Consider the following 21,992-nt stretch of genomic DNA (forward strand, 5'->3'; position numbering starts at 1 on the left):
AAAATCAAAAAAATAGGACATGTCCTATTATTTACGGATGCTTTTTACGGCCCGGCAATCTTCCCGTAAATATACGGGAAGGTGTCGGTGCGCCATAGAAATGAATGGATGAGTATTTTGATCTGCAATTACGGTCTGTAATTGCGGATCAGAATTACGGTTGTGTGCATGGGGCCTAAGAAGGTATTCAGTCAGTAGCCGATCATTTCTCCATACCTGCTGCATTCCCAGACTTTGAGAAGTACAAGGCTGCAACCTGTAGTGCTACACCATTCATTATACTTCTATGCTTTTCTCGCTGGTAGCTAAGGAAGCCTCACTACTTTACAAGCACACACTCCGCAGTCCAACAACGGGCTATAGACTTAGAAATGTGCAGTTATTTGCTGCTGTATTATCTATTCTTCAGCATGCCCCGATATGTAGTCCTGCAGTAACATCAGGGCCACAAGTTGCAGAACTTCAGATCTTGCAGTGTGTTCTCATGCTGTTCATAGTTATGCGGGATTACACATGTAATTGCCTATGAGATCTCATGTATTCTGATAATTCCTAATCTAACATTTGCTTGCTTTTCATAATGTGGAGAATGTTACACAGCGATTATCTCCGTTGCTCTCTGTAAATACGGTGTGAATGTGATTTCTGCCCCCGTCCTCTTAACACCATTCACTGCCATTTTTTCCTCCAGGGAATTTTTCTACAATGCAAATTTAAATTTCACTAAAGAAAAATAAGCACCATATGTTATATGAGGAAGAATTACAGAACTGAGTGTTTTTCATATTGTGCTTGAAATTGATTTCTAGCGTTAATAAGATTAATATGTATTTGCATGTGTGTATATTTATACAGTCTTATACAGAAGTTGGAGCGCCCCTTTGAGCTAAGATGATCACAGGCTGTTCAGCTGCTGGGACCCCAGCAAACAGTTTTTTTCTGTAGGGGAACCTGGAAGCAAGCGTTCAATATCCCTGCAGCGCCACCACAGGGGAAAAAAGGCATTACATAGTCATGCTCGGACATGCCAGATTTTCTAGTGAAAGACCTGCATGATGAATTCCTTATTACGGGGTCTTGAAAATTGAATTTCTAAACTAGACAGCCTCTTTAATTAACCCCTTCCCGAAATCCGCCATATGTCTTTGGCGGAGGTCGGATGGGGAAGTATGGAGCGGGTTCATAGGCTGAGCCCGCTCCATAAAATGAGTGTGTTGGCTGTAAGTAACAGCCGACACTTCATTGTAAAGAACGGGCGCTCGTTTAGCCCCATAGATGCCACGGTCAAAAGCGACCGCTGCATCTAAGCCGTTAGAAACTGGGCGACAGCCCCCTGTGACATTGCATCACCCCCTACAACGAGATCGTAGGGTGCCGATGGTTGGCATGGCAGCTTGGGGGCCTGATTAAGGCCAACGGGTCTGCCATCTTTGTACTCCTATGAAGCCCAGCCTCCAGCATGGCTTCTTAGGAGACTGTCAGTATCACGATATACTGCAATATATTAGTATCATGCAAGCGATGCTACAATCGCTGGTTCAAGTCCCCTAGGTAGACTAATAAAAAAAACCTTTCCCCATTTTCCTCCAAACGCAATGTAAAAAAAAACAAAGAATAAAATAACTGGTATTACCACTTCTGTAAAAGTCCAAACTATCACAATCTAACATTATTTAACACGCACAGTGAAAGGCATAAATAAATGCCAGAATCGCTGTTTTTTGGTCACTTTATCTCCCACAAAAAATGGAATAAAAAGTGTTCAAAAAAAGTGCTGAGAATCTACAACTCGTTCCGCAAAAACAAGCCCTCATACGGCTATGTTGACGAACAAATTAAAAAGTTATGGCTTTTGGAAGGTGGGGAGGAAAAACCTAAGGTAAAAAATGGCTGCAATGGGAAGGGGTTAATAGAAGTTACAGGACAGACCTTTTAAATTAGTGCATCTAATAGATGTCCTAAGGAATACAACCAAGTGGGTACTCAACCTTAAAAAAAAATAACACTATTGGATCGACTGGACAGGTCCCCAAATGTTTGCAAATGCCAAATTTTATGTTTCATTTTTACTTTATTATAATTTCAGTCATGAAGCATTAAAATTTGCAGAAATGCCATATTTACTTTTTTCCTATTCACAGGCTGAGTTTCCTAAAATGACATGTGTTTGCCCATATTTTTTTTACATCTACTTTTATATGGGACTGAATACATGTTCTTAATCTAGGGATAAGTCCATTTAATTGATCATGGGTAGAATATTTATAATTTGTGCATTTCAGGCTGGAGCAGATTGGAGCATCGGCAAGCAAAGAATATTCTTTGGAGAAAGCCATGGAGAAGATGAAATCAGAGTGGTCCACAATGAGCTTCAACGTCATCCAATATCGCGATACAGTAAGTCACAATATGAATGACATTTAAAAAACATGAGCAAGCAATAAAATGACAGTGGATAGGTGCAACGAGGATTCTGTTGATATGAATATTGAACATAGAATTATTTGGCTGCAGTAGTCATGTTGTAGGGCCACACGTGGCGGAGTTGCCACAGATTGCTGATTTTGCACTCCGAATCCTGAGCAATTTACAGTACAATATGTGTGGAAGAAGTTTTGAAAAAAATACAAAAAAAATAATTTGTGCAGAAATCAGAGCATTATGCAGATTTCCAGATCCGCAGTATGTTCATTCTTGTGCAGAGTTTTTGCAGATTTTCAGTGGATTTCCCCCTTTCCAATACGTAGCACAATTAACGGCAAATAAGCATATAATGGACACAGTCTTTGTGTGGACTTACCCTATGACTCCTTTTTGGGTGAGACAATGACTTACAGAGTTGTACTGTAGTAAGCAACAGCAGTTTTTCTTCTTTATTAATTCAAAACACTGATAATTCAATGATTTAAGAGCACGCTCAGACGTGGCAGAGTTTTTCCGCTGCAAATGTTGTTGCAGATTTGGAGCAATTACGCAATGAATCTGCACCAACATTTGCATATTTGACAGGTAATTCAGACGTTGCAGAAAACACAGTGCTACCTAAGTGGTCAGGAGAATGAATACACATCACGTCCTGGCTGGAGGTAATGTATATTCATTGTCATGACACATTATTGTTATCTGCTCTGGAAATCCCTTTTTGTTAGAAGGGTCTTCTGCAAATAAGCTCTGGCCTGCTGCTGAGACACCCCTCCCCCCTCCCCCCAGCAATCAGCTGCAATTTGTGGGAGAACTAAACAGCAAGTGTTCAATTACATGATGCCCACTGAAATCAATGGGTTGTCTGTAATGCCAGGATGTGCTGGGTCCACCACACCAGAGTAAGGCCTAGTCCACATATTGAAGATTTGCTGCAGATTTTGCATGCATTTTTTAAACCAATATCAGAATTGGATCAAGGAGAGCAGACCTATAAGGCTTTCCTTGATGGGTCAGTTCACATGTTGCATAAATACTGCGGATTTTCCGCAACGGAATACAGTAGCAGCAAAGTGGATGAGATAAAACAAATCTCGTCCACACGCTGCGTAAATACTGAGCGGAAAAAATGCTCAGAAATTGACCTGTGGTGCCGAAATTTATTCTGCAGCATTTCAATTGTATTTGCGAAAACGCTGCTTATTTGTTGCGGGTTTTCCCCATTGAATTCAATGGGGAGATAAATCCTGCAGCAAATAGCAGTTGTTGCGTTCTTTGCTGCGGTTTCGCAGCAATCCTGTCGCAAAAAAGGCAACTCAGAAAAAAAAAAAATCTCATACTTACCCACAAGTCTATGTTCCTCCCTCCAGCGCGGCCTCTTGGGATGACGTTTCATCCCATGTGATCGTTGCAGCCAGTCACAGGCTGTAGCGGCGGTTACATATGATGAAACATTATCCCAGGAGGAAGGCCTGGATGACGTCAGAGGGTTGGCCTCCTGGGATGATGCTTCATCCCATGTGACCGCCGCTGCAGCCAATCACAGGCAGCAGCGGTCTCGTGATGAAAGCGGACATTCCGGTTGAAAAACTGCACCACAAATTGGTGCGCTTTTTCGCCCAGAATTCCCTGCGGCGCGCTGAGCAGGTACGCTGCGTGCTTTTATGTAGCGTATCCGCCCCGTGTGAACTTGGCCTAATTATTTCTTCTATTTAGGTTCTGTTCCTGGCTTTGGCTTAAAAATTACATACAAAATCTGCAGCAAATCCGTACTGTGTGGACTAGGCCTTAGAGACACTTTTTGTAGCTGCTCTCTGCTGTGGCTAACTGATTAGAAATCCTGGATGAGAGACTTCCCTTTCAGAATGCCCTAAGAGGATATTTTGATTTTTTTTCTAAACCAGACAACCCCTTTAGGCCGAATTCAGACGCATGTACGCATGTATTTCAATGAACAGCTGTTTTTTTTCAACGGACCGTGTGAAGGGTGCGTTGAAAAGTAGAACATGTCCTATTTTCTTCCGTTTTCACGGATCCCTCGATAGACTCAAGTCTTACACGGGTGCAAGTCGGACGCGAAAAACTGCAGTTTTTCACGTCCTAGTTTGTACTCGTTCGTGTGAATCTGGCCTTAACCTGCTATTCGGGTACTTGTAAGCTTCTTGTTACATAACCTCTCTTGTTACAAACCCCTAGACTTTTCTTCCTCTTCGTAATTCCGGGATACTTTATCATCAAGCCATACTTTTTTTTTAAACGTTCGTTATTTGGTATTTTATAACAGACTTGGTAAAATATTATATTCTACTTTACAAAGAGACAGCAGAAAAACAACACAATTGTGTGTATATAAAAAGAGATGGAGTCTGTTGTTTTGTCTGATATCACGATGGATGAGCTATCTGCTGCCACTTCATCCACAAGGCTGCGATCCAGAAATATTTTTTTCTGATATTGTGTTTACAGCCATGATATTTGGTTTTGCGCTAGTACATAATAAAACCTCTCTGGAAAGGTCTCTCTTCTGCTGGCCGCGCAGCACGCACCTTTTTTATAATTGGGTATAGAGAGCTTGTTCAACATCTCTAATCTTGGATGATTTCCAGCACAGCAGCACTGTTTGTTGTTTAACACACTCCCGCTAATGGATAATACCCTTGATCCCTGTTCTTTGATTGGGGAATTAGAGAAAAGCAAATGGTACTTTGCTTTGTTTAGCGGCTCTCAAAGATCAACACAAAAACAGAAGGCCAACATCTGGCTCCGTATTGGAAAAATTCTGAATGGCAAGTTATGCAGAAAATACTTCTATTAAAGTAGAATACAAAAAATGATCGGTGTGTGTGTAAAGTCCCTTGTTAAAGAATGCAACTTTAATATCATTGACTAGATTTGTTGAGTAATTCGGTCAATTCTGTAGAATATGACTTTATTTTTTATTTTTTATTTTTTATGACAGCTATGTTTGTTTGCATTTGCATTTGTCAGTACTGAACCCATATGTTCGATACCATGTACAACATTTTTGGTTTCAACTTTCTATTTGGCTTCCTAAAAGGTCTCTAATAAGCGGATCACAGACTGTAAGGCCGAATTCACATGAACATAAAGTACATCCATGTGACGGCCGCTAAAACAACCGCGATCACATGGACGCATGTATTTCAATGACGCCATTCACACGGCCGTTGTTTTAACGGACCGTGTGAAGGGTTCTTTGAGAAATAGGACATGTCCTATTTTGTTACATTTTCATGGATCCCTCCATATACTCAAGTCTATGGGGACAAGTGAAAACGGAACACACACAGGGGCACCTCGGACGCGAAAAACATCACGTTTTTCACATCTGAGTTTCCACATGTTCGTGTGAATCTGGCCTAACACTGCCAGGACTTCCATCAATCATTAGTTAACTGTGGGGATCCTGGCAGCAAGTAACAGAACAGTAAAAAAAAAATATATTTTTTAGCAACTTATGTGATTTAGAAAGAGTACATTATACGCTGTGGTCTTTGGGCCATGTACAGTTTTTCAAGGTGGCAAAGAAAGTCATGTTCATCTTAAGAGATAGGATAGGAGACTCGGTAATAATCTAGAAAAGACAGTGGATGTAAAAAGTCTACACACCCCTGTTAAAATGCCAGCTTTTTGTCATGTTACAAAATCAGTCCAAGATGAATCATTTCAGAACTTTTTCCACCTTTAATGTCACCTATACTCTGTACAATTGTAATAAGGCACATCCAAGGGCTTATTTACTGCTTTTACGAGAAATCATAAGTACGGCTCTAGCGTTCTGCCAGGGTTATATAGTTACATAGGTTAAAAAAGACACAGATCCATCAAGTCGAACCTTTCTCAATAAATTACACGTCATTCATTGCTTAGGCTGGGTTCACACGACCTATTTTCAGACGTATACGAGGCGTTTTTTGCCTCGTTTTACGTCTGAAAATACGTCTCAAATACGTTGTCAAACATCTGCCCATTACTTTCTATGGGTATAACGCTGTATTGTTCCCACGACGCGTAATTTTACGCGTCGTACGGCAATTACGACACGTAAAATTACGCCTCGTAAAAAGAAGTGCAGGACACTTCTTTGGACGTTTTTGGAGCTGTTTTCTCATAGACTCCAATGAAAACAGCTCCAAAAACGGACTTAAAAAACGCCACGAAAACGGCGCGAAAAACGCCGCGAAAAATGCGAGTTGCTCAAAAAACGTCTGAAAATCAGGGGCTGTTTTCCCTTGAAAACAGCTCTGTATTTTCAGACGTTTTTGGTCACTACATGTGCACATACCCTTATTATAAGCCTCAATTCCATTTGTCAGTTAATAATCATCTTGTCTTTTTTTAAATGCTGACATAGTATCTGCCATCACTACCTCGAAGGCTGGGTTCACACGACCTATTTTCAGGCGTAAACGAGGCGTATTATGCCTCGATTTACGCCTGAAAATACGGCTCCAATACGTCGGCAAACATCTGCCCATTCATTTGAATGGGTTTGCCGACGTACTGTGCCGACGACCTGTAATTTACGCGTCGTCGTTTGACAGCTGTCAAAAGACGACGCGTAAAATTACAGCCTCGTCAAAAGAAGTGCAGGACACTTCTTGGGACGTTTTTTGGAGCTGTTTTCTCATAGACTCTATTGAAAACAGCTCCAAAAACGGCCGAAAAAACGGCACGAAAACGAAGCGAAAACGGCGCGAAAAATGCAGCGAAAAACGTGAGTTGCTCAAAAAACGGCTGAAAATCAGGTGCTGTTTTCCCTTGAAAACAGCTCCGTATTTTCAGACGTTTTTGGCTCAGCGTGTGAACATACCCTTAGGGTATGTGCACACGATAAGAGGCTTTTACGGCTGAAATGACAGACTGTTTTCAGGAGAAAACAGCTGCCTCGTTTCAGCCGTATTTGCTCCTCCTCGCATTTTGCGAGGCTTCTCTGACAGCCGTAAATTTTGAGCTGTGCTTCATTGAGTTCAATGAAGAACGGCTCAAATTACGTCTGAAAGAAGTGCCCTGCATATAATGTATATAAGTGTCCTGCACTTCTTTTGACGAGGCTGTATTTTTACGCGTCGTCGTTTGACAGCTGTCAAACGACGACGCGTAAATGACAGGTTTTCTGCACAGTACGTCGGCAAACCCATTCAAATGAATGGGCAGATGTTTGCCGACGTATTGTAGCCCTATTTTCAAACGTAAAACGAGGCATAATACGCCTCGTTTACGTCTGAAAATAGGTCGTGTGAACCCAGCCTTACTGTAAAGAACCCTTTCCTATATTGATGTCAGAAACGTCTTACTTCCACACACATTGAATGTCCTCTGGTCCTTTGTAAAGTCATTGGAAAGAACAAATTATGTGCTAGTTGTTTGTATTGACCACAGATATATGCATACATGTTAATAAGACCACCTCTAAGGCATCTTTTTTCGAAGCTGAACAAGCCCAATTTCTCTAGCTATACATAGTAAGCGCCTTTGAATCCTCTCCAGTTGTCCTATATCCTTTTTATAATGTAGAGCCTAAAACTGAATTCCATATTCAAGATGTGGCCTTACAAGGCATTTATAGAGGGGTAATATTAGATTTGAATCACAGGTTTTTATCTCTCTTTTTATACACCGTAAAATTGTATTTGCTTTCGCAACTTCTACTTGACATTGAATACTGCTGTTTAGTTTATTTGTTACCAGAATACCCAGGTCCTTCTCTTGTTCCGTTATCCCCAATTTTAGTCCATTTAATGTATATGAATTAATACTACTATTGTGTTCTAGATGCATTACTTAAATTTCATGTTGCCATTTGCCAATTCTGCTAGCTTATCTAGGTCTTTCTGTAATATTTTATAGTGAAGCTGAGTTTTTAAGTATCCTACAGTTTTGTGTCATCAGCAAAAACTGACACCTTGCTTTCAATCCCATCCACAAGGTCATTAAAAAAGAGGGATGATCACAGTCTACGATAGACGAGACAGTCAGCCAAATCTAAGTTTATGCTGTCTAAATTTTAGACCTGATTAGTAAATCTCCCCCATCGTTTTATCATTCAGATAATGGAAGTATATAAGGTATATAAGGTAATTTCTATTTATGGAAAACCCTGGTGTGCAACCTAAAAAAGATTTTCCTATTGTGACCACCAAATTCCATGTGCCCTATTAGGGCATATGGATGTCATGGGGGTGAGGGAGGGCACTAGTCGGAACCCTTTCTATGAGCAGAGAGACCCTGCAAAGAGCAGACTTGATGCAACCATGTATGACCTGATTGCCTATTCACTTGAATGGGTGCCATGTAATGCTACATTTCCTTTGTAGAGACCACTGCACGAGAGATGTGTGGTCACAAGTCTCTTCTCCCGATTATTTCACCCAGGTGTTAGAGAAACCGGTCTCTATGAAAGGGTTATCCTGATGTGACAATCGCATTTTAGGCCACCCAAGGTGAAGCTACGCTTTAAATGTGTTTATTTGTTTCTCGTGTCTTATAATAGAATTTTTTTGCGATATATATGTGAACTCATGACGTACTTGAAACACCTATTTGCATTTGTGATTAAATACATGTATAATCCAGCCTTTCTTTTTTACAGAGTACAAGCATCCTCTCAGCTGTTGATGATATTCAATTACTACTTGACGATCACATTATTAAAACCCAAACAATGTGTGGCTCGCCATTTATTAAACCAATTGAAGCTGAAGCCAGGGTAAGAGGAAATGATAACAGTTATGATCTAATCAATTACTATGAGTACATTATGTGCTTTCATTTGTTCCCTGTGAAAGTGTGAATAATGATTCAATCTATGTTTAGAGCACATAAGCATATATATATATATATATTTATTTAAAAAGACCTAACTTAGATTTTTTCATCATTGGATGGTGGATCCAGCGTGTTCTTAGTGAATTCAGTGCTACAATATACAAATAAAATATTCCAAAGATAGTAACAGGATACATATAATACATAGTAACGCTAAAGAGGAAGAGTGCCTTATGTGTAGAGTAGGAGCCCTATGGCAAGCGTCGGAAATGGTCATCCAGATTGTTAACCCAGAGAAGGAAGCTGTTTTACCTAAGTAAGTATACTTTTGTTAAATCTTGAGATTGAGAGTGCAGTCTTCTGGATTGTAGTGTCTCGCTCACGTCTGTGATTATGGCAGTGAGGACAGGGCTCTGTGGGAGATAGGGGAGTTGTCAGGAGAGAATGGCCATGGCACAGGACATAGCAGTAATGTAAAATGGCTTTCATGTGGCTGTCAATTTATGTATGGGGACTATTGGGTCAAATTCATATTAATCATTCCAAACTCATAAAGGGTACATTATATGTGGTGCACTCTGGGGTCTAGGACCATTATGTATAGTGGCGAGGAATGTAGAAAGGGAAATTAAATTGTATGTTGAGTGCTTATAGTGAATGTGACCACATTTACCAAAATCTCTAGTCCTGTACGTGTTCATCGCTAAAGCTATTGGATGACGCAGTTACGCTGGATGCAGAGACGGACGTAGCTATGCGTCTTATACCCGAGCAAAGATTCAGTTCTGACTGCCTCCGCATTGTTTGATTTATACCTCTGTAAGCTTCACATTGGCACCTTTTACCTGGCCCCTTACCCAGCACCCTAGGCACACCAGCCCAAGCTATACCTCAGGTCGTGACATTTTCAGAGGAGGAGGCAGAGGCATAATTTTTAATATACACAGAAGTCCATAGTAAGTCACAGTTGTTGTTACAAGCCAAGTAATAAAATGTGAGGTGGCCTTTAAGGAAACGACGACTCAAAAAAAGTGAAGCTTGCTAGAAGAGACAGAAGAAGCCATGGAAAAAGAGAAGAGAAAAGAAGGGTTTACAACCAGGATTAAGGAGAAAAGAATTGTGGAAAGGATAGGGCAGTAAAACAAGTTAGGGTTCTTAGAGGTTTTAATGATTATTCTACGCAAAATAGCTCTCCTCCAGAAGGAAGAAAACTAGCTTTAGTGCCACCTAGAGGTGACTGTTCGGCAAGTCAATAACAAACCCTTCTGGACATAGACTAACAAGTAAGCCACAAGCCTGCACTATAAAAGCTTGAACTATTATGACTTATACGACCTTCCTTGGATGGTAGCAGCGCTTTTTCCTTGTTTATTTTTCCACATACCTAACCTCCAGGTGGCACTAGAGATACCGTTTTCTTCCTTCAGGAGGAAAGTAGTTTATGCATAATTTTTCCTGGGAGCTTTGCCTTAAAAACTCCTACTAACTGGATCTCCACAAGGAGAATCAATACCTTTTGTGAGCGATTATACTAGAGCTGGGCATGTATGGGGATATTAACATTAAATAGAGTCTCTGGGCTCTTTCTAAGGTAAACCAATAAATATATTAAACAGATTCTGTGTCTGACAGGAGTGGGAGCAGACACTAGTCCTGATTCAAGATATTTTGGACTCCTGGTTAAAGTGTCAGGCGACTTGGCTCTACCTGGAGCCCATATTTAGCTCCGAAGACATTATAGCACAAATGCCAGAAGAAGGACGGAAGTTTGGTGTCGTGGACAGCACCTGGAAGGACATTATGTTAGAGTCGGTATGTAATATGTCTGCGAAATCTTACAAATCTCAGCCGAGTGACATTAAAAAAAAGACTGATTCCATTTATCACATTTGCTGTCCAGAGATGTGTACACGAAGCTGACCTCTAAATACAGAGAGCATAGGATTTGTCTCTGCCAATAACCAAAGTCCTTTGTGGAACAACACATAACCAGGTGTGACTTTGATAAATCTGCTCCACTAGAGCATAAAACCCACTGCGCGGAAGCCACAGACACATGGATATTTTTTGTTTATTCTTCATTATCACTCATTTACTATTATGACTGCATATTCAATGTTCTTTCATTTGTATAAATATGAGAAAACAACATCTCCCGCTCTGCTGTACTTCTTACATTCATAAAACACAATCGCTATAAAGTCAGATAATTTCTAATAAAATGCTACGCTTGTACAGTCCATTCGAGAAGCAAATCGACTTTGTACCGCTGTCTAAATGCTTGCAAGGGGAAAATCATAAACTAAAATCAAAATCGAATGAGTTAAAACGGACTTGGGATGAGTATAAAAGCAGACGGGTACATCAAAAACTATGAGTGTAGAATCATGTGTTTGTGGGCAGATTATTGATAATAGATACCAGAGCCATAACAGATAATGTAATATCAGGGCATTTAGAGTCCACTGGCTGACTACACTATTCAGGCACATAAATAATAATAATAATAATAATAATAATAATAATAATAATAATCTGTGTCCAATATATAATAGATTAATCTAATAATTACCATATACACTCCATTTTATGATGTTGCCCAGACTACTCATAATCTTGTGCCTTTATAGTGTACCTATCTTTGCAAAGAAAAACACAATCACAGGTAGCTGTAGATGTGTATAAGGCTGGGTTCACACGACCATGTTACGTCCGTAAAGAAAGGAACGTATTTCGGCTGCAAGTCCCGGACCGAACACAGTGCAGGGAGCCGGGCTCCTAGCATCATAGTTATGTACGACGCTAGGAGTCCCTGCCTCTCCATGGAACTACTGTCCCATACTGAAAACATGATTACAGTATGGGACAGTTGTCCCGCAGCGAGGCAGGGACTCCTAGCATCGTACATAACTATGATGCTAGGAGCTCGGCTCCCTGCAGTGTGTTCGGTCCGGGACTTGCAGCCGAAATACGTTCCGTCCTTTACGGACGTAACATGCTCATGAGAACCCAGCCTTAGATGTAGTGCAGACAGAAAATATCTCCCCCCTGCTGCTCCCTCTGCTTCTTAAGCTGGCCATACATATTAGATGTATGTCGGCCGAAGCCACTGATATCGGTGGGACCATCTAATCTGTATGGAGGCGTCCCGACTCTCCCCCAATGGCAGATGTTGGGTGAGAGAAGTGTTCGGGCATGTTGAAATTCAACATGCCCGAACCTTTTGTTCGTTTACAGATAAGCCGCTACCAGAGGCTTTCTCCCTATTAAAAACACATGTACGTTCAGCCGAGCGTGCATGTGCATGGGGGAGTCGGAAGGAATAGCTGTGTGTTTGGCCGACAGCTATCTAAAGTGTTTGGCCAGCCTTAGGGTATGTTCACAGGCAAAAACTGATGAAAATGGCAGAGCTGTTTTCAGAAAAAACAGCCTCTGATTTTCAGCCGTTTTTTAAATTGAAAACGTTTTTTCATGCGTTTTTTGGAGCAGTTTTTGGAGCTGTTTTTCTATTGTCAGAAAGAAAGAACAGCTCCAAAAACGTCTCAAGAAGTGACATGCTACGTGTTTTTACAGGGCGTTTTGTTCCGCGACGTTTTTTAAAACGGCAGCGTAAAAAAACGCCTCTTCTGAACGAAAACATTTTTTTCCCATTGAATTCAAGGGGCAGATGTTTGTAGGCATTCAGCTACCGTTTTTTTCTGGCGTATTTTGGGGCGTTTACGTCCCGAAATACGCCTGAAAACACAGCATGTGAACATACCCTTACAGCATTACTGCCTTACCAATATAACGAAGGAGGTATACTGCAGCTGTATCCACCTTCTCTCCCTCATCTCTCCTCCCGTCTGCTATTTACTGTTTTACACGAGGATTTACAGAGAGCCTGCAGGAAGGCAAAAGAGAGAACTGCATTCTGCTGGAAGGTGAGGAAGTTGACACTTATAAAATGTAATGAATTTACAAGTACTACTGATTTATAAAAAAATAATATATATATATATATATATATATATATATATATATATATATATATATATATATATATATAATGGGGACGCATTAAAGAGTAACTGTCATTTCATAAAACTTTTGACATGTCATAATGATGTCAGAAGTTTTGATCGTTGGGTGTCCGGGTTCTAGGTCCACCACCGAAGAGAAAGAAGCGGGGGAATCGCCGAACTTATACCATTACTACTGAAGTGGCACTGCGCTCAGGTGAGCCCTTCTGCCACTTTGTTTCAGCGATCGATAGGGGTCTCAGCACCCGGATATGTCAAAAGTTTTATGAAACGACAATTCCTCTTTAAAGTTTACCTAACTGTTCAGGTGACGTTTCAGAATAAGCTGCCATGTGTGTGTACATGAGGAAAAACACTAATTATATGATTTGGCCATTATATGATTTGTATTTTACATTTTTTTGTAGTTTTTCACTCTGCCGGCTCTATCTCTAATTCTCAGTTGTCTCTGAGCTAGTGGGCGGAGCCTAACGGTTATAATGTCTTCTATAAACTGCACACATAGAGGAGGAGAATCCTGCTATTTTATCTCTATCTTCCACACATATTTAGAAGCTCCAGCAGCATGGAGTACGTTACAATACAGTAAGGAGAAGTGTTGCTGAGAATCCCGCACTGGGGTGGCATATAAGGGTATGTTCACACGGCCTATTTACGGACGTAAATCGGGCATTTTTGCCCCGAATTACGCCCGAAAATAGCGCCTCAATAGCGCTGACAAACATCTGCCCATTGAAAGCAATGGGCAGACATTTGTCTGTTCACACGAGGCGTATATTTACGCGCCGCTGTCAAATGACGGCGCGTAAATAGACGCCCGCGTCAAAGAAGTGACCTGTCACTTCTTTGGCCGTAATTGGAGCCGTTATTCATTGACTCCAATGAATAGCAGCGCTAATTACGGCCGTAATTGACGCGGCGTTCAAGCGCCTGCACATGCCGGTACGGCTGAAATTACGGGGATGTTTTCAGGCTGAAACATCCTCGTAATTTCAGCCGTTACGGACGCCCTCGTGTGAACATACCCTAATCCTACCAGCAGCTTGTGTCTCTCTCTTTCTCTCTGTCTGCTCCTGCTCCCCCTCCACCCACTTTATAGGCTTCTGTGGGAAGCTTGTCTGTGTTACTCGTGTTTCAAAATCCTCAGCATAAAGAAGTCAGGTCATATAGTTCCATTTTAAGCCGTTCTCTATACAATGATAAAAGCATTATCAAAACTGAGTCATTTTTTTCCTGTATTCTTTATAGGATCAATATCAGATTCATCAACACAATTTCTTGTTCCCTAAATGTATAATCTCTTATTTTTTTATTTTCCAGTTACAATTTCATTTACTTTAATCCCATTCTATTTGCCAAGAAATGAATCTTCCTAGGGCCAAGTTAGTGGACTATGCAATGAAGATAGATATGAAAACCATTCATGACATACTACAGCTTCTTTGTAATTCCCTGCGCGCAATGAAACGTCTCCTAACAACTGGTCCTTCATTTTATCAGGCTAAAGATACCAGAGCTCTTATCGCGACCAAACAGCCAAACATGTTAGAAAGGCTTCAGGAATCCAATATCCTCCTGGAAGACATTCAAAAGGGATTGAATTCTTATTTGGAAAAGAAAAGATTATTTTTTCCAAGGTAAATGCTTTTAATGAGAAAAAAATATTTAATATTTCTCCTTTCACGACGAAATTTCCAGTATGAAATCACAGTCTTAACATTTCTATTTAATGATCAATATATAATTGATATCATTGTTTCCATTCATATATCGCCAATATATGACAATGACTTCCCTGCTCCTATGGAGATCATATAACAAAATTGGATTTCTTAAATGTATTTATATGAAAGTGACAATTACATTTGATGATGGTATGAATATGAAAAATTAGGTATATTCATGTTAATTTTAGATGTAGACTAAAAAGTACCTACAACTTTGAATTTATTTCTTTTATGTACTCTCGAATTTCTATTTTCTGATATAGAGCTCCAAAGTCATTGATTCCACTCACAGCCATAGAGATAATTGATACAATTCTGGCTGCCTGCAGCCACCACTAGGGGGAGCTTACTACATACAATTTTACAGAGTGCAACAGATCCATAATAGATTGTATAGGGTCCATACATGCAGCACTGTCGTGTGCATAAGCCCTAAAGGTGCAGCTGCATGAGCTGGATGTGAAAACACAAGTAATAAACTTAGAAATACGCTCAGTTTATTAATTAATAGTATTAATTAATTAATCTTTCAGACCACCCCATTGAACTTCCTTAGAGATTTTGAGGAGGGTGGATTTGATATTTATTTTTAGGACAATCAGCATTTCATATGAAGGCTTTTCACAATGGGGAATTTAAGCTTGGTGCATGAATAAATGTATGCAGCAGAGAAGCATTTGTGTACAGTGTCTACAGCGTTTGGTAATCAGATTGATTTGGAAGAGAACACACTCTATAAATATAGCTAAAGTATAGAATATTTAGCAAACTATAGGAGAAAAGTTGGCAGTTGAAAAATTGTGAATTAATGGCCTCCTGTATATTTAAAGGGATGTCTGGGATAAAAAAAAGTCTTTATTTTTTTCCCCCAGAAATAGCACCACTCATGCTCATGGACCGTGAAATTGCAGCTCAGCCAAATTCAAGTGGATGAAGCTGAGCTGCAATACCAGGAACAGCCTATCAACTACAGTGGCGCTATTCCTAGAAAAAAAATCAGACTTTTTTTTTTTTTTTTAAATCGGAGACAACCACTGTAAGGAATATACAAATATACACTTAGTGGCCAGTTTGTTATGATCTTTAGGACATTTTATAGTGAGTGTTTTTTCCGTCAATAGTGCTGATGACAGATCACTAGGAGGTATAAGAGGTGGTGAATGTGAAAAAAATAGAAGACAAAATGAGTAAAGGACTTGAAGCTCTGGTGCGAGAGCAGTAGCTGTTCGAGTTTTTAGAGACTGGATCATAAGACGGAAAAAGTAGACTGAGTGCAATGCCTGTGGTGGTGAATAGCTATTGGAGACTAGGGACTAGCTAATCGGGGAAAATAGGAGATTCATCTCTCCGATTTAGTCCATCTAATGGTACTCTCGACAAAAAAAATGATTCTATTAGAGTGGGTATCCATGCATACACCATCATTTGTCCAGGTTAAGGGTAGGGCCACCCGGAGCGGCCCTGACATGGTCGCAACGCGGCTAACAACTGCACCGACACCATTTTCGGTGCGGTTGTCAAACAGTCTGTTAGTGGCCGCATATTAACGCGGGTAAACCAGCCCGTTTTCTGCACAATCGTGCGGCCATGAATTAATACACCCTTTATGGCCGCACGATTTAGCAAATTACAACAACTTACCCCCTATTCATTCACTATGGCAGCGCAGGAAAAAGCCGAACACTGCACTCGGCTATCCCCGGTGCTCCCATAGAGAATGAATGGAGCGGCAGTGCGCATGCGCATGTAACCGTAATACCCCTTAATGAGGTATTTGACAGCCTCTCCTACATAGTGCCACCGCGGTTGTTGTCCGGGTTGCGACCCTACTGGTTATTACACACCACAGCAACTCCTCTAACTTGAAGAAGTTGGAGCAGTTTTTCCTGGTATGTGGTAAAAATCCCAATGTCTAGATGTGCCAAGCTAATTGTCACGGCGCGGGGTGTGGACCCACTGAGCCGTACCGCGTAGCGGGGCAGCAGCTGGCCAACAAGGTACAAAACAATGTCTACAGTTCAGAACGGGTACCTGAGGCAATGTAGACAGTAGCGGAAGCACGACTTGACTTTAACAGCAGGTTGCACCGTGGTTGCAGCGGAAGACACGACTTGACTTTCTCAGTAGATACGATAGCACAGGATACAGGGTACAGGCAGCAGGAACGGGTAACACTGGGAACTAGGAAACACTGGGGGACAATTTGCAAGACAAATTAGGTATACAACAACGCTCAGGCGAGGGACAAGTGGGCAGAGCCCCTTTTTATAATCCAGCAGCCATTTGGGCTAATTATTGGTTGGTGACAGCTGGATGCGTAGTGTCCCTTTAAGGCCATGCACGCGCGGGCGCGCGCCCTGCGGGAAACAGTCCGAGAACCCGGAAGTGAGTGCTGGTGTCTCCCTGAAGGGAGCTGACGCCGAGAAGACAGATGTCCATGGCCGGGGCCATCAGAGGGTAAGTCTGAACGACGGCCCTCGGCCATAGAAGTTACACTAATAGAGATAAACCCAAGAGACTGGCATCTGTAATTGCAGAAAAAGATGGCTCCACAAAGTATTGACTTTCAGGGGGTGAATACTTCTGCACATTAAAGTTCTCTGTTTTTTGTAATAATTATTATTTGTGTTTATAGTAAAAAAATATTTTTCACCTTCGAAGTCATAGACATGTTGTGTAAATCAAATAGTACAAACCTCCCAAAAATCCAATTTAATTCAAGGTTGTAATGCAAAAAAACAGGAAAAACCAAGGGAAGGAATACTTTCACAAGGCATTGTAATATATGTAGGCATAATCCACTTGTAATATTTGCTTCTTTAGAGATTTACCCCAAAAAGTTTTTCTGTAGTTAATTAATTTATTTATTTATTTCAATTAGGTTTTTTTTCCTCTCCAATGACGAGCTCCTTGAAATCCTGTCAGAAACAAAGGACCCATTACGAGTTCAACCCCACCTGAAGAAGTGTTTTGAGGGAATTGCCAAATTGGAATTTACTGATGATTTGGAGATCACTGGCATGATCAGCTCAGAGATGGAAACTGTCCCTTTAACGCAGAAGATCTATCCGGCAAAGGCTAAAGTAATTTACTTGTATTTTATACAGTCTCTGCTCCATATTTCCGTTATTAACCTTATACATTGGAAAAAGAAAATATTTTACTTTATAGCTAGCACTAAAATGAATCTATCCTTCATCCATTTCTCAGAATGATGGCTAATAAATAATTTTCTGTTTTTGGCATAAATCATATTGCACTTAGGTATGTGCTGTACTGACCTTGCCAGCAATAAATGAAATGCTATGCTTACATACTAAAAGAGGAGCAGTAAAAATAGTTAAATAAAATAAATCTTCCTATCAGAAATCATAAGACTAGTGGACAAGTTTTAGATTGCCATGTAATGAGGTGCGTAGTTTGACCTCACAGTCCATTAAAGTGCATTCAAGTGGATGGCAAGTTGTGAGCAGGGGCATAACTTGAAGCTCCTGGGCCCTATGGCAAAATCTGTAACATGGGCCCCAAACCTATCATGTGCCATTTACAATACTGGTATCTTCTTGCGTTCCAGAGAGGATTTCTGGCACTCTCAGGCGCCAGGGTCCAGGTGCTTCTGCTGCCACTGTTCCCTCTATAGCTGCACACCTGGTTGTAAGCTCAAAAAATATATTTGCCAGTACCTATAGGTGTTGCTTACCTGCTATATAATTTCCTTAGTGTTTGCTTCTAGGCTGCTTTTTAAGGCTACATTCACGCAAGCATGGGCAACCTCGGATTTGAAAAACTGCAGTTATCACGGATCTCCCATAGACTAGTCTAGACCCTTTACACGCTCTGTTAAAACAACGGTCATGTGAACGGCCCCATTGAAATACATGTGTCCATGTGACGGACGGCCGTCACACGTATGACTTATATGATCATCTGAATGAGCCCTAACTCTGTTTCATTAGGGCAGAACTGTGATGTGTGACTACAGCTTTGCTACAATACCTACAGGCTGTCTGAGGTAGTCTGAGATCCACCTCCTATCTCCCCATTGGTTCAGGCTTCTGCACCCTCCTACTGTAGCTCTGCCTCTTCAGATTGACTTCTAACTGCCAGGAAGTCAGTGCAGGGAGAGCTGATTTCCATTGCGGGAAGAGCAGAATGATAATAAAGTACAGAAAGTAAGAAAATAACATTATCAAGTAAATGCCACACATATAATGAGGCAAATGAGCCTTCATAAAAGGGAGCCCAGGAGAGTTTCTTCAAGATCGCACAAACTCGTGATCTTAATGTGCCCAAAGCGGAAACCTGGCAGTGCTGTGGTCCCTGCTATAGTAGTTCGAGGGAAAAATGAGAGCAATGGTGGGTAGTGCAGGCTCCAAGACAGGGTTGTGATTTTGGTATCATATGTGTTGCCGGAGCAATGAGTTCTGCATTCCTGACTGAGGAATGGATCTTAAAAATAGGTCAAATAAAAGATCTGAACAACAGTAAATCATAATGAAGGCAGACTGTTTTCTCCAGCAGCGGAAACATTCTTTTTAGAATCTGTCTAGCCAGATGTTGACATATTGAGCACATTTTATTTTACAGACTTTTGTTGTTTTTGTAAGGGCCTGGCTACATCAGCGTTCGCTTTCCTTTGATGGGTTCCGTTGGAGCTTTCTGTCGGAGTAACCCATCAACTGCGCTATTGATTCCCTCAAAAAAACTTAAACCTTATGGAACGGACACAAACGGAAACCATTAGCAATGGAAACATTACCATTGAAATCAATGGTAATGCAAACGGAAGCTATGGTTTTTGTTTGCCTTTCCGTTGATGGGTTCCTCTGACGGAAAGCTCCGATGTAACCCATAAACGGAAAGCGAACGCTGATGTGAACAGGCCCTAAGACTTTAGAAGTTGATTCTGTTTTACACATAAATGGACAGTACATGACTATTCTCTGGTCCTGAATGAAGCAGGCGGGTTGTATTTCTTACGGGTAATTAGCATTTTAGCAATGTAACATGGTAAGTTTAAGGGGCACATTCAAATTAGTAGCTGACGTTAGTGGTTATAATATCCAGTGTACATCCATTATAAATTTTGGCCCCGGTTGCCTATCTTGCAGTCCTCTCATGAATACACTGGACTCCTAACTAGGAGTCCAGTGTATTCTTTGAACGCTTCTATAAGCCAAGCTAATTTGTTGTGCCATGTTGGCTAATAGGAGAGTGGACCTGTGCCTATACTATGCTGGACTTACATAGCACAGCATAGTCTGAGGACAGATCTGGTTTAAAGAGGCTCTGTCACCAGATTTTGCAGCCCCTATCTGCTATTGCCTGTGATCGGCGCTGCAATGTAGATTACAGTAACGTTTTTATTTTTAAAAAACGAGCATTTTTGGACAAGTTATGACCATTTTCGTATTTATGCAAATGAGGCTTGCAAAAGTACAACTGGGCGTGTTGAAAAGTAAAAGTACAACTGGGCGTGTATTATGTGCGTACATCGGGGCGTGTTTACTACTTTTACTAGCTGGGCTTTCTGATGAGAAGTATCATCCACTTCTCTTCAGAACGCCCAGCTTCTGGCAGTGCAGATCTGTGACGTCACTCACAGGTCCTGCATCGTGTCGGCACCAGAGGCTACAGATGATTCTGCAGCAGCATCGGCGTTTGCAGGTAAGTCCATGTAGCTACTTACCTGCAAATGCTGATGCTGCTGCAGAATCATCTGTAGCCTCTGGTGCCGACACGATGCAGGACCTGTGAGTGACGTCACAGATCTGCACTGCCAGAAGCTGGGCGTTCTGAAGAGAAGTGGATGATACTTCTCATCAGAACGCCCAGCTAGTAAAAGTAGTAAACACGCCCCGATGTACGCACATAATACACGCCCAGTTGTACTTTTACTTTTCAACACGCCCAGTTGTACTTTTGCAAGCCTCATTTGCATAAATACGAAAATGGTCATAACTTGGCCAAAAATGCTCGTTTTTTAAAAATAAAAACGTTACTGTAATCTACATTGCAGCGCCTATCTGCTGCAATAGCAGATAGGGGCTGCAAAATCTGGTGACAGAGCCTCTTTAAATGTCTTTTACTCTAGGGGGAAGCAAAATATTGCTTCTCCTCTTCACTTTCCATTATAGTTCATTTGAACAATATGAGCAAAAGTTATCAATGCAATACAATTATAACCTGTTCGTGCACAAGGCACCTCGCAGCGGTGTACGGGCTCAATAGAAAGTCTTTGAGCCTGTACACTGCTTGAGGACAGCCGATCAGAAACGAAGCGGCACAACGCTGACCGGAGCACTTCTGCCGCTTCGTTTTAGCGATCGGTGGGGGTCTCAGTGCTCGGACCTCCACTGATTAAAACTTCTGAAATGTCAAAAGTTTTTAAAAAGTTTAGTTACCTTATCCTCTATATACAATTGTAGAACCCATTTGCCAGTGTCAATATTAAAAGTGAATTGGGCTGAATTAACAGAAGAGAAGATGATTTTTAGACTAATGCTTCTCTGTGTCGTGGCACATCTAAAATATGAATATTTTCACAGTAGAAATTATATATACTTTACAACTCCAGGCCTGGATAAAAACATTGCAGCCTTGGAAGCCTCATTGAGTTCCAGCATTATATTGCCTTTATAGATTTGACACGCGGATCCTGCATTAGTCTACATATCTTACACACTAGTTGCTAGTAAGTGTCATATATTTGTGGTGTTATGTGTGATGATGACAATTAATTAGATATTATCCTGGAGAGAAAATAGGTATACTTTTTGATTATTTTTTTTCCGTTTGTGTGTCCTATCCATCCTCATATCTGTCAGCGGAAACTGTGGATTGCTGCTTTATCAATAGCTTTCTGCAACTTCCCATTCTGTTAGCAGGGATCAGTAATGGACCTGTAATAATGAGCCTGGGCCTGTAAGCGTCATTCATGAAGACAGATGTGTCTAGATATGGCCGCTGGTCAATCCTCACTAGATTAATTATTCAGGTTAAGTTATTTTTCATAGACCAGTTTCCTGAGGGT

General features: G+C 41.0%; 1 protein-coding gene across 1 annotated transcript in view; it reads left to right on the forward strand.

The window, feature by feature from the left end:
- The window catches only part of DNAH3 (dynein axonemal heavy chain 3), a 359,079-nt gene that overhangs the window by 173,522 nt on the left and 163,565 nt on the right, over window positions 1-21,992 (forward strand). The window contains exons 20-24 of the mRNA XM_075830244.1: window positions 2,283-2,397; window positions 9,035-9,151; window positions 10,843-11,022; window positions 14,733-14,869; window positions 17,841-18,042. Of these exons, the coding sequence (XP_075686359.1) occupies window positions 2,283-2,397; window positions 9,035-9,151; window positions 10,843-11,022; window positions 14,733-14,869; window positions 17,841-18,042 (751 nt within the window). The remainder of the gene's footprint in view (window positions 1-2,282; window positions 2,398-9,034; window positions 9,152-10,842; window positions 11,023-14,732; window positions 14,870-17,840; window positions 18,043-21,992) is intronic.

Source organism: Rhinoderma darwinii, chromosome 6 (assembly GCF_050947455.1).
Source record: "Rhinoderma darwinii isolate aRhiDar2 chromosome 6, aRhiDar2.hap1, whole genome shotgun sequence".
NCBI lineage: Eukaryota > Metazoa > Chordata > Amphibia > Anura > Rhinodermatidae > Rhinoderma > Rhinoderma darwinii.